At 47.4% G+C, this 26,143-nt stretch overlaps 1 protein-coding gene and 4 long non-coding RNA genes across 5 annotated transcripts; 4 read left to right on the top strand and 1 right to left on the bottom strand.

Moving 5' to 3' along the window:
* Positions 1-210: 210 nt before the first annotated feature.
* On the top strand, positions 211-2,400 carry LOC127341723 (uncharacterized). Its single transcript, XR_007875782.1, has 2 exons — positions 211-1,491; positions 1,825-2,400. It is a non-coding gene; the product is annotated as an uncharacterized lncRNA (long non-coding RNA).
* Positions 2,401-10,544: 8,144 nt separating this feature from the next.
* On the top strand, positions 10,545-11,949 carry LOC139838445 (uncharacterized). Its single transcript, XR_011755064.1, has 3 exons — positions 10,545-11,037; positions 11,417-11,589; positions 11,694-11,949. It is a non-coding gene; the product is annotated as an uncharacterized lncRNA (long non-coding RNA).
* A 63-nt stretch (positions 11,950-12,012) lies between these two features.
* On the top strand, positions 12,013-14,174 carry LOC127341724 (uncharacterized). Its single transcript, XR_007875783.2, has 3 exons — positions 12,013-13,151; positions 13,244-13,359; positions 13,721-14,174. It is a non-coding gene; the product is annotated as an uncharacterized lncRNA (long non-coding RNA).
* Positions 14,175-16,202: 2,028 nt separating this feature from the next.
* LOC127341725 (uncharacterized) lies at positions 16,203-18,655 on the top strand. The gene is made up of 3 exons (XR_011754042.1): positions 16,203-16,369; positions 17,035-17,210; positions 18,487-18,655. It is a non-coding gene; the product is annotated as an uncharacterized lncRNA (long non-coding RNA).
* Positions 18,656-21,261: 2,606 nt separating this feature from the next.
* On the bottom strand, positions 21,262-24,366 carry LOC127341726 (uncharacterized). The gene is made up of 3 exons (XM_051367656.2): positions 22,383-24,366; positions 22,102-22,300; positions 21,262-21,891 (listed from the first exon to the last, which is right to left on the bottom strand). Exons 1-3 carry the CDS (start codon positions 24,282-24,284, stop codon positions 21,647-21,649), a joined length of 2,346 nt encoding a protein of 781 aa, XP_051223616.1. The 5' UTR covers positions 24,285-24,366; the 3' UTR covers positions 21,262-21,646.
* Positions 24,367-26,143: the final 1,777 nt, after the last annotated feature.

The raw sequence follows: 26,143 nt of genomic DNA, 5'->3' as shown, positions 1-26,143 counted from the left end.
AATATCCCATGATGTTGATATTACACCGAATGCAATGCCAAGCCTGTCAATACAAACATCCAGACAGAACCTATGTGATTGAGGTCTTTTGTGGTACCCTCAAATAAATATTACCCATCCATTTCCATCGATCCAATGGTTCATAAGCTTTTATACTGGTGTCAAAAGTCCGACCAATAGGAATTCAACTGGTGACCCCGCGATCACACGTTTACAAAAGAGGCCTGGCCCAATAGAGCCTATCGTGGCATCATCTCGTTCCTGACTGGTGTGTCGCCATCTGCTCAAAAAAAAAAAAGACTGTTGTTTCGCCAAAAATAAAAAAATAAAAAAAATTTCTTCATTGTATCATATCCACCGCTTGCTCCACTCCCGATCCCCATCCCGCCGCCCCCGTCGCCGGTCGATTCCGGCCGGCTCCGGCGAGACCCCGCGCCGCCGATTACTACCGACCCGAAGCCACCCTCTGCTCCTCCCGCGATTCCAAGACGTGGAGCTAGCCGCCTATCTGCTACCCCACAACGAACCTTAGACCCGTGGATCCCGGCTGGTCGGCGCCGCCTCGGACGCCTTTCGCTTGGCTGCAGCACCACGCTGTGCGGTGGCCGTTGACGCTGCCCCAACGCTGGCGCTTTTCCGCCGGTCCTACTCTTGCTAGGGTTAGGACGGGGGCGTCGCCTCCGCCGGGATGAACACCGCCTCCATGACAACCGAGGCTACAAGGTTCCCCTTCCTTGGAGTCGTGGAATCTGCTCCACATTCCTTGGAGTTTTCTGTTCCATCAAGCTACAGTTTCAGAGTTTTTCCCATTTCCAGAATCATGGTTTCTCATATATGTCTATCTACTTTGAAGCAAAAGCTACTTGCCGTGTGTGTTGCTGTGTTGTACCAGTTTGCTTCTTTGTAGTTCATTTTCTTTTCTATTTCGTTGGTTGGGGCTATATTCCAGTAAGAATGCAGAGAACTGTAGTAACGTTGTTATAATCTGATACTATGATTATGTTCCTTAGGTTTGAGGAAATTCGAGTGACTATGAACAGTAGGAATTTCTTTTGTCCGAATTTTTGGTATGTGCTCATATATCAATATACTCCATCCGTCCCAGTTCACAGGGCTTACGTATATCCCTAGGTTTACCTATTTAACCAACATAATATCAATTGTATAGTACAAAAACTATGTCATTAGAAAGTACAATATCTAAGCTTTCTAATGATATATATTTTATAATATATATTTTGTATTATGTTGATAAAATTTACGACCTAAAAATACGTGCAAGCCCTATGAACTGGGGCGGAGGTAGTATATTTGATGTCGAGCTTCTGTAGTTAGAGTGTTAGTCTATGGATGGCAGTCTTGCTGGTGGAAGGCAGCGTGGGGATCGGAACTGCCAGCCTTGCCCATAGGATCAAAGCCGCCGGCAACCATCCTCCACGCCTGTGGGATCGGCCGCCACTGCTTCTTCTCCACCGACCCATTGGCGTTACTGTGAGAACTAGTCTTATTGGTCTGCACTTTTGTGACATGAACATTTGGAGATATGTGTATACTAGTTCCACCGCAGATTCAGCTGTCAGTCCAGTGTCAACTTCAGTTAACAGGTTATGGTTTAGTTTTAGGTGTCAAATTCAGTTTCGTCGATTAGCAGTTCAACCATCTTCTGAATATGTGGCGAACCATTTGAAATTGTTGGCAGCTATTTGAGTAGGTGTTCTGAGTAGCTGTTTTATACTGACACTTAAACATTTATTTGATGATGCTAACAAGCACACATCTCTGAATTTACATAAAGTACTTACTTTCAAGTTTAAACTGATGTAGGTAGTGAGGTTAAACTTCACAACGCATCGGCATGTCCGGTGAGAGGCACTCCCCCCGTGCAGATCTTCCAGCACAGTGAGCCATTTGGCGTCCAGAGGAGGGGCACATGCTGCTCTCCCGTACCCATTGCACGCGCTGGAGACCAGGTATCGTGGGTGTGCGCTAATGGCGACAGATTGACGGCAATGGTGCTGGCGACGAAATAGAGAGCGGTGACCACCCGTTTAGCTGTCCTGAGATTGGTGGAATGGATGGCAGTCTCAAAGACAGCGCAGTTTGGAGATTCCGTTTTTACTGTGTGACTTGTATTCAGTTATGATTGGATTTACCAAATGGATTTCTGAGATGTTAATTTGTTTCTCTTACTAGTCATAGTTTTCTAGTTCAAAGTAACTATTTCTTAGCATTTGGTCAGATTCCTTCCAACTAAGAAATAATGTACTGTAATGCTGTTAGTTCTAAGTACCAGCTTCAAGTTTCTTATATAATGTACCGTAATGCTGTAAGTTCCAAGTAGCAGCTTCAAGTTTCTTATGAAGCCCAGGAATGTGAATAAGTTGATATTTCTCTCAAGTATGTAACTTTCTTCAGATAATACTTGTACTTGGAGTCCTCCTTCAAGTTCAGACTAGAAGGTGCTTGACATTTATCGTGCTAGTACTTATAAACAGACCAGAAAGTACTGTGATAAAAAAAACTTTATCTACCTGAGGTTAAATGCTCTGGTGCTAAGCGGGTGTACACCAAAAGTTTACATAATAGAACACCAGAAAAAACAGGAACCGAAGAAACGACCTAAACTACCCAAGCGCCAAATAAACAAGGCTCAGAACGTAAGTCTTGGAAGGAAAAGAAGTACTACTACAAACATGATGAACCAGAAAAACTGCCTAAGCTCCTTCACCTTGAAATGACCAGCGCTGGCAGTCTTCCGCTACTGTGCCTCTTTCTATATCTGTTGGACAGATCTGTTTGAAAATTTCTCTCAAGCCAGATGGACCAAGCCGCTAGTATGATGAGCGAGTTCAGATCTCGTCTATTTTCCTTTCGCGTATTCTGCCTTGCTTGCAACCACCATTCACCTAGGGTCTGATTCATCGAAGGAATTACTTGCAGATAATTAAGAAGAAAACAGATCATGAGATAGATATTCTTTGCAACTGGTCTCTGGCTGTAGTGCAGCATTTTTTTTTTTGAACGAGGGCAAAAGCTTTGCCCATTCATTGATTAAGAAGGAGTTTACAAGAAAGTAAAAAGGTTCAAAAAATATTACAATTACTCTCGCGGCATCAATTGACTCAAATTCTTAGCACCGGCTAGAACCCAAAGCTTTGCCTCTTTTGTGATCCTCTCGAAGATGATTTGCGATGTGGCACGCTTATTCTTGAAGACGCTATCATTCCTCTCATTCCAAATCTCCCAAATAATGAGCATGGCAAGCGATGTCATCCCCTTGCGGTTTTGGCCCGATGATATCAAAGTCCACCATTCCGTGAAGGTTAGGCCCACCCAAGCGTTTGTATTAATAGAATGGATATCAAATCTCTCTTTAGCCTTGTCCCAAAGACGTAAGGAGACGCGGCAATGGAGAAGAAGGTGGTCGACGGATTCAAGGCATTGGTTGCAAAGTGGACAAGCTCCACAATTTGGCCAACCCCGCTTGGCCAAACGATCGGAGGTCCAAATTCTATTTTGGTGGACAAGCCAAATGAACAACTTAATCTTGGGAGGAGCCCACATCTTCCACATAGACTTGTATAAGCTTGAGTAGGTGAGTCCCATGAATTGTAAATTGTAGGCGGACTTGGTGGTGTAGTGACCACTCTCGGTGAGCTTCCATGAGATGTCATCATCAACGTTTTCATTGAGGTTGAAGTTTTGAATGAGAGTCCAAAGCTCAATGAATTGGGCAAGGTGCTCAAAAGTAAAGTCTTCCCCAAGCGCAACTTTCTTCACCCAAGCATTGTCATGAAGAGCTTGTGCCACCTTCCATTTTTTCTCTTTGAAGAGGCGAAAATAGCGGTGCGACCTCAATAGGCTTTTCCCCCTCAAGCCAAGGAGCAAACCAAAACGATGTTTTGGACCCATTGCCAACCGTGATTGTGGTGGCGGCGTAGAAGAGCTCCATATCTTGGTCGGAGCATGGGTTACCGGAGCCAATCCAAATTTTGTTGGGGTCTTTCCATTCCAACCAAGGCCACCGAAGACATAGAGCCGTTGCGAATTTTCCGGTATGTAGGATGTCAAGTCCACCAAACTTCTTTGGGCGACAAACAATCTCCCAATTTACTTTGCATTTTGCACCCGTAGTGTGCTCTTTCGCCGACCAAAGGAAGGCTCTTTCAATTTTGTTGATGAAGGAGATAGTTTCCATCGGGATGGATAGAGGTGTCAAGTGGTAGGCTTGGGAGGCGATGACGGATTTGATCAAAGCGGAACGGCCGGCCATATATATGTACTTTCCATTCCAAGTAGGTAGCTTGCCGGCGCACTTATCCTCAAGGTGTTGGACATCCTTCCTCTTAAGGCATTTAACCGTAAGGGGCAACCCAAGGTATCTCATTGGGAAGGACTCTCTCTTGGCCGGGATGTCATCGAGGTTGAGATCTCCGCAACGTATTGGAACAACGGAGCTTTTGTGGAAGTTTGTACAAAGACCGGTAACTTTCCTGAAGTCATGGAGGATATGGGCAAGGTTTTGAACATCTTCTTTTAAAGGCGCAACAAAAATAGCCGCATCATCCGCATATAGTGATGTGCGGAGGATGTGGCCTCTACCCCGGAGTTTGTGAAGAATGTCGTGGCTAGTTGCTTTTTCCAAAATTTGGGCTAAGGTGTCTATGGCAAGGACAAAGAGTAGTGGCGAGAGGGGGTCTCCTTGCCTTAGACCGCGGCCAAGCCTAAAAGGAGGGCCGGCCACCCCATTTAGAAGTACCCTAGAGGTGGCGGTGTTGAGTAGAGCAACAATCCAATTCCGGAAGCGAGCCGGGAAGCCCCTTTTTGCAAGAAGATCAATAAGGTACCCCCATCGGATGGAGTCAAAAGCTTTCCGAATGTCAAGCTTGAAGAGAAGGGCCGGGGTCTTGTTCTTGTGTAGTCTTGTGGCAAGGTTCTTGACACAGAGAAAGTTGTCATGTATGCTTCTTTTCTTGATAAAGGCACTTTGAGCATTGGAAACAAGCTCATCCATCAAAGGCCCCAAACGGTTTGCCATCATCTTCGAGATGATCTTGGCAATGGCATGGATCAAGCTAATAGGTCGATAGTCGGCAATCTCTTCGGCCCCCTCTTTCTTCGGGAGAAGTGCTATGTTTGCGGAGTTTAGCCAATGAAAATTTTCGGCATGTAGGTTCCCAAAAAGATGGATGACGTTCATCACATCCACTCGAATTGTGCTCCAACATCTCTTGAAGAAGTTGGCGTTAAAGCCATCCGGCCCCGGGGCCTTGTCACCGGGCATATGTTTGATAGCCTCCTTGACCTCATCCTCGGTGAAATTTTCCCCAAGAGAGTGAAGGTCCGGAGAAGCGAAATTAAGCTCTTCCCAATTGAAGTCATGGGTACTAGGTTCTCCTCTACCCGCGATGGCCTTGAAATGATCATAGACGATTTTTTCCTTGTTGTCGTGCTCCGTCACCCACCCATTGTTTTTCTTGAGCCGGTGTATGTGATTTTTCCTTCTCCTAGCATTGACCCGTAAATGAAAAAACTTGGTGTTGGCGTCTCCCTCTTTGATGTTTGCCACACGAGCACATTGCTTTTTTAAAGCCCTTTCCACGACGGCAAGCGCGATGACCTTCCTCTTCAACTTGGCGCGGAGATCAACCTCTTCCGGAAAGAGTTGTCGATGATCTTGGGCCACATCAAGTTGGAGGATAACTAGGAGAGCCGCATGCAACATGACCTTAGTGTTGGAATATATGCCCTTCCCCCACTTGTGAAGACATTTCCCGGTTTCCTTCAACTTGTGATAAAGAATTTGACACGGTTCGGTGTGAGAAGTTGTTCTCGTCCAAGCTTCTTTAACCACGTCATCGAAGCCCGGAAGCTTGAGCCAAAAGTTCTAGAATCTAAAAGACTTTGTCCTTTTCGGTGCACTAGCATCCGCAAGAAGGAGTGGACAGTGGTACGAGAGCGAGGAGGAAAGCGCATAGAGGACATGGGTCCCGAAGCGAAGGTCCCATTCCGCATTACAGTAGAAAGCATCAAGCTTACATAGAGTGGGGCTCGCTCTTTAATTTGACCAAGTGAAGCGTCGGTTTTGTAGATGGACCTCAGTTAGCTCACAAGTTTGGAGCGCATCTCGAAAACGCACCAAACGGCTCCTGTCGACATTCCCTTTATTCTTGTCGCGAGCTCTTCTAATTTGGTTGAAATCCCCAAGGACAAGCCAACGGACCCCGGAGATAGGCTTAAGGGCGACTAGCTCGGCGAAGAATTGGTCCTTAAGCGCACGGTCCGTTGGCCCATAGACGGTGGTGAGCTTGAAGGAACCGTTTTGCGCGGCATTGATCAAAGAAACATCCGCGGACAAAGAGAACTCGGAGATGGTGACATTTGTGATCTCCGTCATGGAATCATCCCAAAGGAGAAGGATTCCCCCTCGAGTACCATCCGCCGGTTTGTAGGCGAAACTCTTTAGCCGGTAGCCACCAATGTAAGTGGCGTCGAAAGCCGAGATGGAATGTAACTTCATTTCTTGCAAGCATGCAATATGGCAAGAGGAGTTGGCGATGGTCTCGTGCACAGTGTCTTTGCGGTCCATCAGCGAGTCAGGCGCCAACAAGGCCAGAGCTGAGATGGCGGCGTCCGTGGTCGGCACCCGCGACGAGAGGAGGATGGCCTGCTGGCCCGGCTGAGCAGATGGCAGCAGCAGCGTCTGCCCGCATCTGTCAGGTGTTGGGGAAGAGGGGATGACCGAGGTTGGAGAAGCGGGAGGGTTCGGCATGGTCGGTGGAGTACGGGCCGCCCTGGACCTGCGTCGTGCCGCGCGTGGCAAGGCCGAGCGCCGCCAAGCTCTGCCGTTCCTGCGTGGCCCAGTACCAAGGACGGCGTCAAGCGCGTCCCCGGAAGTGGCACCGTAGCCACAGTCCCTGGGCATCCCAAGCTCAGGCGAAGCAGGCGCAGGGCTGCGCCTGTCCTCCGATGGGAGGGAGGGCGTGGTGACCAGCGCAAGGGCGAGGCTGGGCGCGGCGTCCAGGCCATGCTCGAGGGGCCCGACGGCAGGCTTGATGGGGCTGGCACGCGCGAGCTCACCTGAAGCAGCGCCAGCAGCTTGCAAGGCACCAACAGCGCCCCTGCGCCTCCCCTCGTCGCGATGGTGCGACCGATCGCGGTGGCGCTGACCATCCTGGTCAGCGTCCCGCGCCCTGGAGCTGGCGCCGCGCGAGAGGCTGTGCCTCAGCGCCTGTCCCCAACCACGAGGGCCATCCCGCCCGCGCCTACCTTGAGTGTCGTCGTCGTCGCGGCGGCCTCGCCCATTGGAGCCATTCCCTTCCAGGAGGCGCTCGCTCCTGTCGCGCATAAGGCGCTCACCATCAACAACTCCCCATCGCCAAGAAAACTTCCCTGGCATGGGCGTCTCCTCCGTGGTCAGGTCCTCAATGATGTCAAGGTGGACTATGCAGCGCCGCTGCAACCCCCGGCGTCCTCGCTCCGGCCTGCCGCTGGTCGGCCCCGGCAGTGTGACCCAGCGCACCCGCGGCACCAGGCCTGGGTGACCAACCCAAGCCCAGAGGCAGAGGGCTTTGGTGCAGGTCTTGGTCTTGCACGCGTCCTCCACATAGTCGAGGGAGCAGGCCCTCCCTATGGCTTGCTGAACCGCGACGGCGTCGTTCCACAGGTACATCGGCACATTCTCGACGCAGAGCCGGACGTGCTGCCGGAGCTCCACTTGGTCAGCATTGTCCTCCAACCTCCAAGGCCTGATCTGGATGGTGTGGCCTTCTAAGGGGAAGGAGTGGCGGGCGACAGCAGCAGCACGGTGTTGCGGGAAGATGAAGCGGACGAGGTACGGCTCGGGGAAGTGCTCGGTGATGGTGACGGCCTCGTCCAGCGCGGCGAAGGTGGAGCAGATGGCACGCTTGAGGATGGCCTTGGCGTCGCGAGCCGGCTCGCGGTCGAACCGCGCGTAGGCCGCAGTGGAGAGCAGCAGCGCCGCCTCCGCGTTCATCTCCGGCGACGCGTGGATGACCACGAAGTCATCGGCCGGCCTTGCGATGTCGTCGACGCGCGGCATGGTCGCTGCAGTAGCCTGGATCGAAGCAGAGGCCTGGTCGGTGGCCTTTTCCTGGCGAGCTTGGCCTTGACCGCCCGCAGCAGCACGCGGAGCAGAGGTTTGCCCGCCCACAGCAGCGTGTGCGAGCTGGGAGTTGGGGGCGCGTCGAGCTGGTGCGGGAGAGGCGGTGGTCAGAGAAGGTGTGGGTTCCCAGGGGTGGCGGCAGCCGAGGGCGCGGTGACCAGAGCGGAAGCAGCACCGGCACTTGACTGGTTCTCTGCAGTCGCTTGCTCTGTGGCCGAGGCGCCCTTTGTAAAGGCAGTGGAAGCACCTGCCAAGGAGCCAAGCAGGTGGAGGAGGTCGCTGGCCAGCCAGGAATGCCCCTCCCCTTGAATGCAAAGCCGGGCGGCGCGGCGGATTTGACACCCCTCCATCGCCTAGACGATGGTGTGCGCTGCGGCGACCCTCGAGCCCTGCACGCAATGAAGAGGAGCCATCTCCTGCAGGAGCAGGTGCGGAGTTAATGGCGGCCCTGAGCGCCGGCCACCCACCTGCTTGAATGAAGCATGCAGTTGCGGGGCCCGCCTGGCCCGGCACGTCGGCCCGATGGAGCAGCTCAGGGGGAGTCTCCGGCACGAACTCTCCATCCTCCACCTCCGCCGCACGAATCGCCGGCGGCGTAGGGCCAAGGAGATCTAGATCTGCAGCTGTTGGATCTGCGACGGTGGTGAAAACCAGCGGTTGGAAACCACGCGGAAGACGCGCAGGTGGTGGGGGGAGCCCGCCAGAGCGTGGGAGGGATTGTTGGGGCTGTGCGGTGGTGGGGTTGGTGGTCAACGCGGCCGGCGGAGCGGGCGGCGGCTGGGTCGCGGGAGCGTGGGAGGAGAGGTTCCAGTTATCCATTTCAGTGCAGCATTTGTAAGAAAATCAGTGCCGAGAAAGAAGTTCAATATTGAAAATCCAATTCCCCAGCAATCTAGAATTAACATCATAAATTGTGAAGGTCGTTTCTGTTTATGACAAAATGTGCAAACATATACTATCCTCCTCCGCATGAAAACATGAAGTGAAAGAGAAAGAGAAGTACCCGTTGACTGTAGCCATCAGCACAATATATTTGGGTTATGAGTGTTTTCATACATGCTGCTGTACTAGAAAGAATCATGCTCTGATATTTGCTTCTTCGCAACCTTTTTAGCAACCAATAATGATAGAAAATCTCTTCAGTTTCAAGATCTGAATGAGGAGAAATAAAACATACAGGTTGAGGTGAGTAATTTCATCCCCATAAATGTAGTCTGTTTTGTTTTTGTTAGGGACTGCCACTCACTGGCATTTTATGATCTATTGTGACCTACCATTAAGTTATCAGAGGTGGTAAGAGAATACGAGCTTCAATATTTTGTTGGTGATTCAGTCAAGAGGATTGTTTAGTCTATGTGAGAACTACAAATAACTTCTCATATTAACTCTGGAAGTTGAAATTTAGTCGCTCACAAGTGTGTCATTATTGCTGCTTTTGTTCTAACACAACCTGTAGCTATCAGCTATGCAACAGTACAACTTTAAGATGAGGTACAAAACCGTGCATGCTAACTGTTTCTTCAACGGCCATCGGCGTCCAACTCCGGCGTACCGTGTGGCGTCCGCGTGCAGGGTGGATTTTCCAGAGGAGGCCTGCGGGTTGGGGTCGGCGGCGACGTCCACCTCCGGTGTTCCATCTTCCGTCGCCTCCGTCGGAGTGTAGGGTGGACTGGCGAGTTGGCAGGGGGTTCGGCAGCGGCGACGTCGATGGATGCGCGTACGGGGTGGAGGTGGCAGTGGAGCGGCGGCGGCGGTGCGCGTGCAGGGTGGAGCGTCGGCGGCGGGCGGTGTCTCGTGAACCAGTCCGGTTAACTGTTCGTCAATATCTTTCTCAATGAACTACAACTTCTGGGCCAGAACCTACGTGAGCCGTTAGATGGAATTATACTTATCCCTTACACAGACCAGTAGAAGGTACCGTAAAACTGGCCATGTGCTTTACGTTTACATGTGCAGGCAACTGGTATGACTTTGATGGTGGTCAACCTATGTTCGCCTTGATGGTTTACATCAGAGGCAAGAGCAAGCAACTCGTTTGTTGCTCCCAACCTAACAAGATAACACGAAACCAATCATTTGGTATGTGGAGGGAGGTGAGGAATGGGCGGAACCGGATTAGATATTTGGAGGTTTGTCATGGAACTAGGGCAAGCCGAGCTAGGCCTACTACTATTATAAACTCCTCCTGGAATCACATTCACATCTGAATCTGCCCACACAACATGCTAAAATTAGAATATCAGACAAGCCAAGCCAGGAATTTATCTCCTTTTCAGGTAATGGCAGCCAAAGCCAAGAAAACCACTTCTATTACCCTAAAATCTAGGGGGAAATCTATTACGTGCCAGGACACGCTGGTGTCTTACCCGGTGCCCCCATTTCTCGCATTCCGATCCACGTGGGGCTGTTGGTGGAAGATACCGCGCTGTGGCCCACCACAATCCAGAGCGATCTTATCTCTTCTACTCTTTCGTAGAGATAGTCCTAGCGCGCTGCCGTCGGTTGCCACCTCCGCAAGCGCGTTGCCGCCGGCCAGCACCTCCGCCAGCGCGCCGCCGCCGGTCTCCACCTCCGCGAGCGCGCCGCCGCCAGCGACCACCTCCGCTAGCGCGCCGCCGGTCGCCACCTCCGCCAGCGCCGCCGCCGGTCGCAACCTCCGCGAGCGCGCCGCCGCCGGTCGCCACCTCCGCCAGCGCCTTCGCCCGTCGGGAAGGGAAGGGCCTTCTCCTCGCCGTCGGGCGCGCCGGTGACCCCATTCTCACCTGGCGCCATTGGGAACAGCGAGCCGCTGGACCCTCTCTCCCATGATCCAGCGCGTTGCTAGTCCCTGCCACCACTTCTCTTCCCGTCAATTTCTGCTCCTCCAAGGCTCCTTAGTTCTACATCTAAAAAAATCCAAGGATGTAATAAAAGTATGCTCCCCATTGATCTGGTTGTATTTTTTTTTAATCTGGATTTACTTCTCGATTTTTTTACATCCCAAATGACGACAGTGGTAGATGTATTTTTTCTTCCTTTTCTGCATCCAAGATCTGATTCACCCCTATTTTGGATGTAAGAATAGTAGGTTCATCCCAGGTTTTTTACATCCCGAATGATGGCAGTGTTAGAGAATTCCCAATGTTAGATGTATTTTCTTTCTTTTTTCTACATCCACTGATCCGGAACTATAACTTTTCTGAAGAATTAGATGATGTATTTATTTTAGAGGATCGACCTTGCATTTTTGCTCTCCTGATGAACTTCGAACGTACCACGAAATGAGTCGATTTTGCACATTCCGTGTTTCAGGTGCAGCGGACATTCCAGACGGAAAGAAGAAATGCGTGGGATTAGACTTTCTATTTTTGGAACGTGGGGAATGTCGGACTACTTTATTTCTATTTTTAGGTGGAGCACTCCATAAGACTAACCGGTGCTAGGGCACTCCGTAGCAATGCCCTTCTATTACCACCAAACCACGAGTAAGAAGCTATAACTGCAACAGCACAAAGCACGACAAGGAGAAACTAGCAGGAGTATGATCACTAACAGCTGTACTGATCCATCGTTTTTTTTTTTTTTGAAGGGGCAGGAAGCTTCTCGTTAAAAACAAACGGTGGCGGTACAAGAAGGTACAAAGGACCCCATAAGATCTAAAACTACATATAGGTCCCTAGCAGTTACAGAAAAGACCTCACTGAAAGATATAGAAAAGCAAACAGGTCCTTCTCTTTCGCCTCCGTCGAGCCAGAGAGTTGCTACGCCACCGTCATGCGAGGAGGCGGGGACGAAACCACTTGCCTCTACGCAGCCGTAGTATGCGGCTGCAACCCTCAGGAAGAACCTCACAACGGAGGTTGAAACGCCGGAATCCGTCGCCGGCACTTGGATAGGCCACAGAGTGACCTTGGATCTGCTCAAAAACATCGCTTCCCAGTACACAAACCACCACCTTGCAGCGCCAGCACCATCGCCGCCATCTTCATCTTCCTCCTCGCCGCCACGGCCGGCCAGGTTGATGTAGAGGATGTCAAGGGCGCAGCGGTGCAGGCAGAGGCGCTTATTTCTGCGGGCCTCGGCAAGAAGAACAGACGAGATCCACCGCCACCGTCGGGGCTTGACTCGTCCACTCTTCAGCCGCCCACCGGTGCTGCACCAAAACACCAGGGGGTAGAGGCCCTTGTTCCCCTCTGAATCGCAACTGCCTGATCCAGTTCTTCCCCACCCCTCACCACCTCGGTCGGCCGGCGGGAGAAGAACAGAAGAAAAGGCTGTGCAAAGCAGAGGAAAGGAACAAACCAGGGGCTTATTGATGGAGATTTGTGGGAGGGAGTGGAGCGCCGCCATCTCCGACCGCCGAAGCTCGATGCCGCGCCGCCACCACCGCCGCCCGCACCAGATCTTGCCCGAAAGAGCTGGCAGACTACTCCAATACAACGGCAACTCGCCGAGAACCCTAGATCTACACCTAGCATCTACTCCGGCGCGTCCCCCTCTCCATCTCCGGCCGGCAGAGCCGCTGGAGAAGGATCGGGTTCGGCCCGGCCTTCCTTGGTCAACAGTCAGAAGAGGAGCGGTGGAGAGAGAGGGGTTCGGGGAGGGGCTGCTGTAAAGTTCGGTTCTGATCCATCGTTTCTAAGTTTGTCCACAATGTTACTAGGACAACTCGGCTGAAACTACAGCCTCCTAAGCGGGTTGCATGGAAATATTAATCCATGTACAAATATTCATTCTACTCAATATAGCTTCTTTTTTTCTGAAATTTAGCTACAGTTTAGCACTAAATAGATGAGTGATTCATGAAAAAATATATTTATGCTAGATTGTTTCAGACTCGCACATCAGATAATAGTTTTTGGATATACATACCTTGTTCTTCCATCAGATAATATATTTGTGCTAGATTGTTCAGCCTCTAGCGGTTCTAAAAAAATAGATTTAAGATTATTCTTGTGATTTTTGTACAGAGTTGCTAAAGAGATGGACGAGATCACGGAGCCAAGGAGAGATGTTGCCCACTCACCACACACTTGCTGCTGGAGAGGTGTTATTTGACTTAATCAGTTTTCAGATTTCTTCTTTGCTTTTGTGATATTTTTCATGTTATGGTTACTGATTAAAACAATCATTTTCCAGACAGTGGCAATTTCAAATAGATTTCTTGCCCTTCCCCTCATGCATTGTGCGGCAAATTAGTGCGGCTGATCGGACTGGGTTTCAGCTAGGGGTACGGGAGGCAATTTCTCAACTAGGTAGGCAGCATAACTCATTCACCCCTCCCCTCATGCTTTGTGTGGCCGAATAGATCTTGGTTGCTTGGACCGTCCGAGATTCCTTCCAGCCAGAACATTTGCTTGTTTGCATCCGTGAACAAAATGAAGTGTGACAGATAGAATCCATGAAAATTCTGAATTTCTCATGCTATGTTAAGAATGAATACTAGAGTAACGGGAGAGAAATTTATCCCAGTTTTTCATCCACTATATGTGTTCCATTTTTTGGTGTTGAATGCGAGAGTATGTATCAATGATTTGGATGTAACGTTCTTAAATAGTTCTTCCTTTCAGTTTTCTATTTAAATTTTGATTTTCTATTTCGTGCATGTTTTTCCAGGTGCTCAACTGCTCGTCTTAACAACCATACTCTATGGTAATGAGTGAAGGAGAGGTGGTGCAGGGCCGTGTGAAGCAGCACTGGTGGCTACATGTGGAGAAAGGGAAGAAGAGACATGTCTGTTAGTGAATGCATGTGTGATCAAAATAATTTACATGAGGTGATCAGTGGTTACCTGAGTCTTTTGCCGCCACATAACATGAAGAGCTCTCTCGCGAATGACGAGATCATCTATGTCAGTGATGGTTGGTTCTCCGAAGACTATCTATACATGTAGGTAGTCATGCTGATGTACCTTGGTTTTCCTATCGTACCTGAAAGTTCTTTGTCTTCATAATAGTATATATTTATACATGTAGGTAGTCATACTGATGTACCTTGGTTTTCCTATCGTACCTATTTGACTTTCCGGTGGTTTATAAATATCATAGTTAAAGAATATCTACCCCGAAGACTCGTGTATATGTAATCTTATGTATGACTTTTTGAAGTGTCACTACATTTTCGTACATTCTTTGGCGTTTTTATTTATTGACTGCTTATCATCGATTTGTATAAATGATTAATATTGTGTTTTACAAGTCGTTTACACAGTGTGGTTGTAGTCTCTTTTGTGCTTTCCTTTACTTATCTCTTATGAAGAAATGATCTATCAAGTGTTGGAAATACTGTTTTGTGATGCAGTGCTTTAAGAAATTAACAAGGAAAGGATCAGAAAATGTTTGAAAATCTGTGTAGTGGCTCGAATTTCACGGGAGCGTGCGCCAAGGCGCACATTATAATCTAGTATGAATCTATTTTCAGTTGTGAACTATGGAAAGTTTCTTAGGGAGTTAATTCCATGGGCTGTGTGATGGCAAATTTCAGTAGGTCACTTGGGACCACAGTTGTCTATCACTTTCACAACCTTCTGCAGGGGAGGCTAATGATCTTGTTTTGTATCTGAAAAATTGCTCTCTTTGTTGTCAACGGTTGCTATTGTCTGACATCCATGAAATGAAATGCTAACATGTTCGTACAAAAATTGAATTTTTTTTGTTGTCCAATACTTAACTTTCTAGCAAATAATCTCCATTGGATGCAGTGATGTTTCCAGCTAACGAGGAGCCCTGAGATTACGCAGCTGACGGAATCAACAAGGGTGTAGCATTCGCCTTCTACATTAACTTCTCCCAACACCCGCTTTGTCGTCCCTCTGCCCCCTGCTCTATCCTGCTCTGTCCTTGCTCTATCCTGCTCTGTCCTTGATCTATCCTGCTCTGCGGCCCTCTGCCCCCTTGGTTGCAGGTGAGCCTGATAGGAACTCAACAGGGATTTTGGATCAACGCGATATGCTATTTTGTGTTGAGTAGATGGAAGCTCCAAAGGATAATTTTGGATGCTCTCATACATTCTTATTCTCCTTTAAGGTGCAAGGTAATCTTGGATGCTCATACATGCTTATTCTCCTCTGTATCTCCATGCCCTATGTATATGCACAATGTAGTTTTAGTACTCCCTCCGATCCATATTACTTGATGCTAAAATGAATGTATCTACAACTAAAATGTGTCTACATACATCTATATTAATATCAAGTAATATGGATCGGAGGAGTACATCGATTTCCCTGTATGAATTTGGCATGATATATATTTGGTTTAGAATAGGGTGTACAGTGATGATATGGTAGCTGCTGGTGGTCTAATCAGAGATTATTCTTGCATAGCAGGCGTGGTCAAAAAAATACAAATTTTTCTTTCATGTTCTTCCCATGTTCATTGCAATATGGAAAGCTTTCTTGCAGAACCTCTAATTCTTGGTCTGCTTTTGTTGTTCAGTAATATCATGTGTGCAAGGGATCACATGGACGTTATTCACATTGGGGAGAGTACACATCTCAAAAGAATATAAGAGTCAGATGACGGCGCTCGGTGCCGGAGGTAGAGTTAATAGGAGCATTGCATGTAGTCTTGCACTTGCATAAATTTTCTCATGATTATTCGTTGTTTAGAGGTTGTCTAATCATTGGTATTTTCTCTAGGTGGGCTCGGATGGGAGATGTTTGGCAGGCAGTATACTTAACGGATCAAATCCAAAAATGGAGTCATTTCTCACATTCAAACATATACCTCCTACAGGCTACAACATGCTGCAAAGCGGGAGAAATGCAGGTATGGAAATGTTGCAAAGATATTGCAATTCCATCTGACATGATTCAATATTTTCTAGCACGATGAACTTTATCCTACATGGCTTGATCTTATTATAATTCTTATTATGAACTTAAGCTTTTGTATTTTAATCGTGGTGCTCAACAAAACTTCTTTGTTCATGTTTGGAGGAATAGAGGATGGGCACTTCCATAGTTTACACATCAATTTAAATTATGGGTTTAATATTGTTTCATGTAATACTTAATTGATCATGGCTCCTGCTTTTGATGAAATTTCTTGAGATTTGGACAAGGCTGCTTTAACTATATTTGACCATTCATCATTAATATGCTGATGGTAACAAATTTCATATCATTCAGGCTCAGTTCTCTCAGATGCGCCTGTACCAGTGACACCTTCCATGACTCCTCAACTTCCCATGTACCCTCCCATGGCTCCTCTTGGGCAGCAAGTCTTTTATGGGCAAGCTCCACCTGCTATGATGCCCCCTCAGGTACTGCTATAAGCTCTATTCTTATTTTAATTCTGAACTTAATGTTACCTACATGTTCTCCCCATGTAAGTGTAATGAAGGAGAAGCAATATATCTCCATGGTAAACAAAATAAGTTAGCACTAGGTTGTACAATATGAATTGTACTATTTTATCATACATGTCACAGGATTTTGGCAATGTTGTGTGTGTGTAAATAGAGATATTCTTTGGCAGTAATGGTTTAACAATAGGTTTAACACTTTTATTTGAGGAGAACAATATGAAGTGTTCAGTACCAAATTTATTCTTAATGCCATATGTTCAGTCGGGAGTAATGGTTTATCACTTCGATATGAGTGAAAGAATATCAGTGTTCAGTATCAAATTTATTCTTAATTCCATGTGTGTTCGGTTGGGAAGGTACTCTGGAGTCTCGAGTTAAATTAAATCTGGCAATGTAGTACTCTTCACCTGCCAACATTATTGCATTAGCTCTTCTGGACTGGGATGGTCACATTGAACACCTTTTTGGCTGGTCTTGTTCATTTGACATTTCACTCGAAATTGTAGTCATTCTGTTCATTATGTTATATACATGCTTTCTAGCGGTGCTTAATTTACCTGGATGAACTTGAATGAAAACTATGAGCGCTGGATATTGATCCCATGTGTACTCTCATGTAGCCGGGATACGGTTTCCAGCAACAGCTTGTTCCAGGCATGAGGCCTGGTGGTGCCCATATGCCAAATTACTTTGTTCCAGTTGTCCAACAAGGCCTCAGGGTCCACGCGCAGGTATGAGGCGCTCTGGTGCTGGGTCTGGGCAGGGACAGCAAACTCCTCAGCCATTTCAGCAACAGGTTAGTAAAAATGCATTTCATGACTAACTCCTGCAATTATACCAATTCTAGGATGTTGTTGGGTGATGCTCGTATATAATTGGTAAACAAAAATCAGGTAGCAGACATGGTTTCATGTAGAATTGTAGATTATCCTAAATAGCCAAATCCACTTACCTTCTTGCCAAGAGAAGTATGCTGTGCTACTTTTTCTTATTCTCCAATCAGTAATACAGGATCAACATACCACACAACTCTGACGGTGTCGAGGAGGTGAACAGCTGCAACACCAGTTTGCTGAAGTTTCACCGCTCGGCAGCCCATCAGACGGCAGCCGACGGCATCCCTTTTCACACGAAAAAAAGGAACACATCCTCCTCTCCTGCATCAAGCCATCGACCGTGCATAATAGATTCATCTACAAAATAAAAAAATATTATGTATTAATTACACCGTATTAGATTCATCTGCAGAGAAATACGATTAGGGCAACGAAAAGAGCCTGCTGGTTTGGACTTTTATCTAAAAAAAGAGCCAAAACTCTTTTATATAAAAGGAGCATGCTGGCCTAGATCATACCAATGCCGGCCGGCCGGCCAGGGCTTGCTGCCTTGCTCCAATCCACACGTAAGCAGCTACAAGTCTAGCTCCTCTACAACATAAGCCATCGACCATCAAGGATAGATTCGTCAACTGAACCAAAAATAGATCATGTAGTATTGCAGCCGCATGTGTGAGATGCAAAGGTGCACATCGTGCGTGCATACATGTCTTTGGGCTGTCCGGCTGTGTGCACCATGCGATTCTTAATTCGGTCGATTGATCGATCAATGTCTGCATGATGTCTGCATCAGATGAAAACTTACCCGACGTTCACGGGAATGCATACACGCGGTGGCGGCCGTGAAATTGCCCTCACCTGAGTACGCGCTAGAATGCGCTAGAATACGCCAAAGGGCGGTGGATGATTTCTTTTGGCTGTGATGCGATTCTTAATTCGGTCGATCGGTCGATCAATGCCTGCATGATGTATGCATCAGATTAAAACGTACCCGACGTTCACGTGAGTCCCACTCAGCGGATCACGTACTGTACTAGAGCAGCAGCAAGTGCCAATTCTTGTACATGTTCTCGTTGTAGAAGCTCTATTATCCTATGATGCTATTTTGATTGCTTGTGTTTGTTGCATGAAAGAGCACAGAGGATTCATGATTATTTGAACTTGTGTGTGGTACTACTTGTTGGGAAGTAGAGCGGGTTGAGAGAATATAGGTTTATTTTTCTCATGGTTTTGCAGGATCTTCACCACAACCAGATGAGCCGTCGACTTACCGGACCTACCAAGCAATAATCTTAGTCGAATATAAAATTTGTATTTTTCTTGTACGATTTTTTAAATGTCTAATATAGCTACACGCCATTTTTGAATGTAAATAAAGCGGGGCATTATATTAACATTGCATTCTTATGAGTTGCACTCTGAGTAGCATAATGATTGTTCAATCTCTTTGAGTCCATTGGAGTGACACGTTGGATGAGATGACTATGAAATACATTGTTGGCATAGTTAGTGAGGTGACTACAACAACGCAATGGTGAAAGAGGTGAAGTTGAGGGGCTTGTTGGAAAGGTGAAAAGATGAACATTTTCTTAAAGAGTGACATGATGATATTGATGTGTTCGTTGATGCTCTGGCCTGAAAATAAACTGATTGTAATTCTAATACCACTAATTAAGGTAACTCAATATTATCATCTAACATGTATTATACCTTCACTATGAGTTATTTTCCAGTTTGCATTGTAGATCACCTTCCAGGTTTTGCATCGTTTTTCATGTTCTATCATTGTGAAAGTAAAGAGTACATGGCATGGTATTTGACAATAGTAGATACTCAAACTCTCAAACAATGGTATTTGACAATAGTTTTGAATTTTTATAGTGAGTTGTGAATTATATTTGTGCATTGAGAAATAAAATTTGAGGACCCGTAGCAACGCACGGGCATTTGTACTAGTCTCATGAAAAGTCTGAGAAGACACCGTATTATTCACCAATGTACACTGTTAAAATAATTTATCTATTATTTAGTTGGCTGTAGCGATCTCATGAAAAGTTTAGAGATGTAGAGGTTTGTTCATCAGAATTTTGTGCCCACGTTGGCAGGTCCATGGAATCCACAAACGGGAAAGCAGTCCTGGAGGACCAGCAGGAGGCGCGACGGCTCGGTGATGCTGGAGGAGGTGCGACGGCGTAGAGCTCGTGAGGGGAAGCGGCGGCCGGGCAGCACGAGCTCCACGGCTCCCAACGAGCGTGGATCGAGGAGGGTGAAGCTCTCAGCGAGGCAGAGCTCCTGCTCGAGCGGAGGAGTGCGAGGAGGAGGCGGAGCTCCTCCACCGCGCCCCACAGAAGGAGCTCCTCCTTTGCGCCCCATCGGCGTAGCTCCAGGTCGAGCGAAGGAGACAAGGACGAAGCAGATATCCTCCTCGAGCGGAGGGATCTGCGGATGGCAAGTGATGGCCGAGGCGTGCGGCAGCGGGGGCCGCGGACGGCCGGGAAGGGAATGAAGGACCTGATCAAGAAGAATTGTAATTATAAGGGGGTTTTCGTAAATTTACTCTCGACACTTTCCATGACATTTTCCATGGGACGGAGGGAGTACCTCCATGGCTCCATCCCAAAGTTTAAGGTTTATATTATTTTTAGAAAGTTAAACTATGTAAATTTAATTATTTTTTACTAAAAAATGTTAACATATAAAATATAATATCAATACCACTAGATAAATAATGAAATAAATATTCATATTATTTTTTCTAAACAGGTAAAAAAATTGCCTATCTCAAAATTAAGAAGAAAGGTGCCCAGTAAATTAGCGGAAAACCGGACGAAAACCATACTCGAGCAAAACCTAGACAAACACCGACACACGAAGGGCCCACCAATATATATTCATTTGGTATCTATAAAATATGATATTTGTTGTAGATTCTTCTAAAATTTCGGTCAAACTTACTTAGTTTGACTTCTAAAAAAAATATAGGCCTTGAGGTAGTACTACCATTTGTGATATGAACGGTACTATTAGAATTTTATAGTGGTGAGAAACACACTGCTGGGCTGCACCGACCAGAGTAGAAATCATGTAGAAGTTGGCCGTTGACGCAACATGGGGCGAATTTTGGCGGATCTTTTGCAGCTCCGCACAGTGTGCATGTAACATGGCCAAGAATTGGACTATTACACGTGAATTAATTACAATATGGGCTGCTTATATTGATTAATATGTGCTTGTTTACCAGGCTTCTGTCATTCTCATTGGTTTCTTAAGATGTTTGCATAATCTGAAATACAAGTGTTGTGAAACAGATTAAGAGTATGACCCAATTTCTGCATGCTTTTTTCCTTCGGCGAACGTGGCGTTGATGTAAATGTGCTTTACATGTGCAGGCAACTGGTATGACTTTGATGCTGGTCAACCTATGTTCGCCTTGATGTTTTACATCAGAAACAAGAGCAAGCAACTCGTTTGCTGCAGCCAACCTAACAAGATAACACAAAACCATTTATTTGGTATGTGGAGGGAGGTGAGGAACGGGCGAAACCGGATTAGATATTTGGAGGTTTGACATGGCACTAGGGCTGAGAAACTAGGGCAAGCCGAGCTAGGCCTACTAGCTATCATAAACTACTCGTGGAATCACATTCACATCTGAATCTGCCCACACAACATGCTAAAATTAGGATATCAGACAAGCCAAGCCAGGAATTTAGCTCTTTTCCAACTAATGGCAGCCAAAGCCAAGAAAACCACTTCTATTACCACCAAACCACGAGTAAGAAGCTATAACTGCAACAGCACAAAGCAGGAGTATGATCACTAGCAGCTGTACTGATCCATCGTTTCTAAGTTTGTCCACAATGTTACTAGGACAACTCGGCTGAAACTACAGCCTCCTACTGTATAAGATCTCCTAGATCGAGCAGCCAAATTAAGAGCATCTGGTTAAAGATCAAGGTACAGCCTGCTTCATCATACCCATTTCACAACCATAGCAGCAAGCAACCTAGCTTGATTTACACACAAATTTAACAAGGTCAGCAAACAGAAGGCAGGGACACATGCATACCAGTAGCAGCTAGCTCAAGGAAACAAAACATGCCAGAGTACAAGAATATCACAGTGCAATGTCCGCCACTTCCTGATACTCGCAGAATGTGCATTCATTAGGAAACCATAGCACACAGCATGAATGCATATAAGGTCTCACTTACAGCTGATAACATCACACACTAGCTATAGCCGCGACATATATTATTACACGGCCAAGAGAAGATTCACTTATAGTCTGAACGGCCATGGTGCACATACCTGACATGGGCAGCCCAGCCCAAACTTCCCGGGCCTGGGCCTAAAAACAATCGCCCGATGGCCGGGCCAGGCCAGGGCTAGTTTTTTAGCATCGCGCTTTCCTCGGCCTTGCCCAGCCCGAAGGATGCCGAGGTACCTGTGCTGAGGATGCAGCATGATTCAGATGCTTCGCGAGCTGCACGTCTATCTTGGAACTGAAGTAGACAAGGTCCATCTCTAGCAGGGCATGCACGCGGTCGGTTCCATTTTCCGTGATATCGTGGTAGATGTACTCGGAGCGATCCGGATACACAATCTTCGTTGAGGAATGCACGCCATAGTAGCAGCGGGCTATTCACAAACAAAAACCAACCATGGTTCAGTAAGATAAGAGATAGAAAACACCTTCATAAACCAATCCAAATTTAGGTGCAGTGCATGCAAGCATGAGAAGACGTGGTACAAGCTGCAAGTATGAAGCAGATCGCATGACCCAAAGTACTAATCAAGTGCTATCAGGTACTAATTAGCCATGCGGCGGCCGAAAAGTAGCAGACTTACCCACATACGGGTAGGGTAGAGGGCAGCAGAAGTTTGGCTTTGGCTCACTTGAGGCCCAAAATTCGGCGAAGAATAGTGTCCTCTCAAGCTTCAAATCAGAAGTAGCCGTAAAGTTGACTTGGTAGTGCCTGCCAAATCTGGGGGGGGCTTCCGAGCTTTCCTCCACACAAAAGATAATATCAAGTTTATACTTTGGTCCCTGCAACAAGCAAGAGTTGGTCAAATGAAGGTAAGGCGAATATACGTAGCAGCTAATGGTTGAAAACAACTTTGATACCTACCCAGAAATGCTTCGACGTGTAATCCTTCAGCACCTGTTCAATCTGTGAACGGAACCACTTCCTATTCTCCTCATAGTCTGATCTCTTATTTGCCACCATCTTCAAAGCCTTCGCACAAAGTCTAGGAGCTGGCCCTAGTACCGGTACTGGATGATTGCATGAATACAACACGGCCTCCAGAACAGGTGTCATCTCATCAAGTGGCAACACAGTCTTACAAGTTTGAGCCCTAGTTATACAGGAGAGAAGCTTGTTTCGCTCATAAGGCATAAGCAGCAACTGCCGGTGCAGTTCACCCAGCTGAAGGGGCAGAGGGTGTTCAGCGACCGTGGCAGCTTCATGGAAGGGGTTTGTTTCAAGCCTCTCTGCCGATGTTGATGATAACATCTCAACAATGTTGCATCTTGCAATGCAGAGTGTCTCCAGAGCACACGCCGGCAGTAAGATCTGGGGGTCGGCAAATTTGGCCGGCAGTAAGAACTGGGGGTCGGCAAATTTGGCCAGCTCTGTAAGGCCCTTGAGGGAATAAACTTGTGAGGGAAGCAGCGCCATGGGGTCGAAGATGTCAATGTAGTTTTTCATCTTCCTTTGTTCAGGAAGTGGGAGAAAGGAGCCATGCATGTAGAACCAGATGGAGTTGACGATGATGTTGGAGACAGGGTCCATGGAGCCATAGCAGTGGCCAGCTATGAGGAAGCCACGCATGAGGGAGCCAGAGGGTGTGGGCAGCAGCTTGAGAGCCTTGATGTAGAAGTTGTGAATCATACCATGGAGGTACATGTTGAGAGACTGCCGGTAATCGCAGTCGTCGCCACACGGGGCCTTGAACAAGACTGACTGGCGAACTGCTTCATCCAGGCAATCTTCTAGCTCATGAGACAGTTCAGACTGCACCGACCAGATGGGGCGGCTGTGAAAGCTGTAGGTGGTGCTGATGGTCCCTGCAGTAGGGATAGCTTCCGTTTCAGCCCCCATAACATCAAGGTTATGACCAACATGGAAAGCCAGTTTATCTATGGCATCATGGCTTATGCCGGTAACATAAAGCGGCCTCCTCACAATACGGCTGATTGCTTCAGCATCCTTAGCCATGATAGGAGGAGGAGTACCATCAGCTGAAAATTGCTTCTGTAGGAGGTCAAAGTCGGCATCTTTGAGCCGGATTGTCATGGCCTGAGCCAAAGTGGTGGGCGAAGGGTGGCCTGCCCTGGTGGCCGCCCACTTGAGGGCAGCACACGCCCTTTCAGAGTCAGGGTCCAGTGGTTCTTCAACTTCAGCATACAGATCGTGTTGGATGAGCTTGAGGGCAAGGAGGAGATTGGCGTTGGCCCGGTAGAGGTATCGGATGGCCTGTTCCTCAGTGAGCCATCCGAAGTATGCCATGAGGAAGCCCACGAGACTGTAGTAGGACCTGCCTGCAAGCGATTGCCAGTCGTAGACACCGCTATTGGATTTGGCCAAGGTTTTGCCCACTAGTCTTTTGGACCTCTTACCGGCGGGTGGAGAGGAGGAAGCTGCTGCTGCGGCGGCGTCTTGGGGGAGGAGGGCGAGGGTGTTGAGGATGATGTTGGAGACAGGGTCGAGGAGGCCGAGGCACAAGCCGCCGGTGGTAAGGAGGCCGACGAGGTCCGGCATGGTCTCGCAGGGCAGCCGATGGAAGGCCTCCTCGTAGAAGGGGACGATGAGGTCGCAGATGGCTTGGGGCAAATCGTTGTCGGGAAGAGGAGGCTCGACGGTGGGCGCATCATCGCCGGCGCCTTGGGGCAGGCAAGTTGGGCTGTGTAAGCACGAAATAAGCCCCCTCCTCCGGAGAAGGGGATCAGAGCTGGAAGAAGCGGATCCAGACGCCATCATCAGGGGCGATCCTGACTGCGAGCAGAGCTTGCTTCTTTTGCGTGGCATGGGTCTGGTCTGGGATGGCCGGTGGCCGGTGGCGAGCAGCAAGCAAATCTTGCCCTTGCGGCGGGGGAGAGGAGATTAGGGTTTTGTTTGCCTTTCTTTCTTTCTTTCTTTCTTTCCCTTGCGGGAGAGGGCCAAGGCACGTTTTGACACCCAATCAACTCTACGTATATCAGATATATTGGAGATCCGTAGGTACAAACGCTACGGACCGGCACTGGCCCCTCTCACATCTCTGTTCCACCCATCAACATCCCACGCAAATCCTCCAAAACTTTGCTTACTTCACTTCTGCCTGCCTAAAAGAACAATTTTAGATCAAACATAATTTGTCAGCACGTGGATTTTTCGAATCCAAGAAACATTGTACGTTGATCCGCCAAGGACATATCCACGTACTGTTATTGGAAGACTCGCGAATATAAGTGTAAGGAGCTACTAAAACAGCGATAACTAATAGTATGAAAACTAAATCGAGTACTAGGAGGCAAAGGCGTGGCGGCACGCCGCGCCCGTGAGATGGTAGCGCCGCGTAGTAGCAGTGCTATAATGTTATTGGTAATATCTTCTATATAATTTATTTATATTATGCACAAACACCTATAATACATTTTGATTTGATTATTAAATCATGGGGTTATGTCAGGTAATACCTGCTGCAGGAATGATGGGGGAACGAAATTACTGTGACATTGCCTTTGTTAGGTGGGAGATTTGTTAAGTGCGTCATTTTGATGCTTTCTTTGAAGATGAGCACACAGTGTGTTTGTTGCCTTCACGTTGGTTCCTGTTTGACTGAATGTCGAGTTCTGTCTGAAATTCCGGGGTCCTCGGACCAATGCCAATACAATTCAGATTAAGTTAGCTCACAAGTAGTCTAATCTAAACGAGATACAACAAAAGGTTGATTTCGTCGAGTTTAAATGATACATATCCAGTTGTCCTAGCTAAATAAGCAGGCAAAAAAGTAGGACAATAAGATAAGAGTATTTCTGCTAGTTGGTGCGTCGGAGTTCTCATCGTAGATGGCAAAACCTGGAGCGACGGATTGAAGGCTCACCGTCGTCGTCGAAAGACTCAGCATCGTCGTCGAAGGGAGATGCGGTGGCATGCTTGCTTTCTTCTTTCTTCGTCGTCATCTTGTTTTCTTTGAAGATGCGGAATCAGCAGGAACAAAGGAAGACTCATCAACTACATACAGGCAGAAAAAGAAGGGGTCATCAGAAATTGGAAAATAAGTAAACACCATGTCAAAGAACAGACGAAGCAGTAGCAGGGCGAGCATCCGGTCTAAGAACAACAGGTCTTGAGATAGAAGCAGCAAAACCATCCGATGGACCAACTGACGAAAGAATCGGCAAACTAACACGCTGGCAATCATGAGATCTCGTTGGACAAAACGGTTCCCAAATCCCAACATAAGATAGAGCATGCACAAGAGGCATCCATGAACCATGTTCATACAGATCAAGCATCCACAGAAATTATCCGAGTGGAAGGGATTGCAGTTGTATGGTTGCTTTGGCTGTGTAGAAACGATAAGGTTTTTTTATGACAAAAATAGTTCTATTATGGAGGTTATTTACATGTGTACAACTATGCTTCATTCATGGTCACCGCTTCAACGCTTCGAGAACCGAGACCTATTTATGGAGGTGTCTACACGGTTGAAGAATAAGCCAAGGAGTTTATTACCCAACATAGGTGGCTGCATAATCGTAGGATAGAATCCAATGGAATTGTCGACTAGTTGGCTTTTTTTTTCTTTTATCATTTCTCTACTCTTTTGTTTGGATACTAGATTCATAAATGGTTGTGTGCAACTTAGCTATGCAGAGGCTGTGTGAAATGCTTGATACTTC

This window comes from Lolium perenne, chromosome 3 (genome assembly GCF_019359855.2).
Source record: "Lolium perenne isolate Kyuss_39 chromosome 3, Kyuss_2.0, whole genome shotgun sequence".
NCBI lineage: Eukaryota > Viridiplantae > Streptophyta > Magnoliopsida > Poales > Poaceae > Lolium > Lolium perenne.
The sequence above is the reverse complement of the archived record's forward strand: the minus strand, read 5'-3'. Positions and strand labels throughout refer to the sequence as shown.

Bases quoted from the DNA above. Each gene is read 5' to 3' on its own strand.
- LOC127341726 (XM_051367656.2), bottom strand. From the start codon at position 24,284: ATGCCACGCAAAAGAAGCAAGCTCTGCTCGCAGTCAGGATCGCCCCTG. The intron at 22,301-22,382 runs GTAGGTATCAAA...TGCTTGTTGCAG, and splicing joins ACACGTCGAAGCATTTCTGG to GGACCAAAGTATAAACTTGA. The intron at 21,892-22,101 runs GTAAGTCTGCTA...GTTTGTGAATAG, and splicing joins TCTACCCTACCCGTATGTGG to CCCGCTGCTACTATGGCGTG.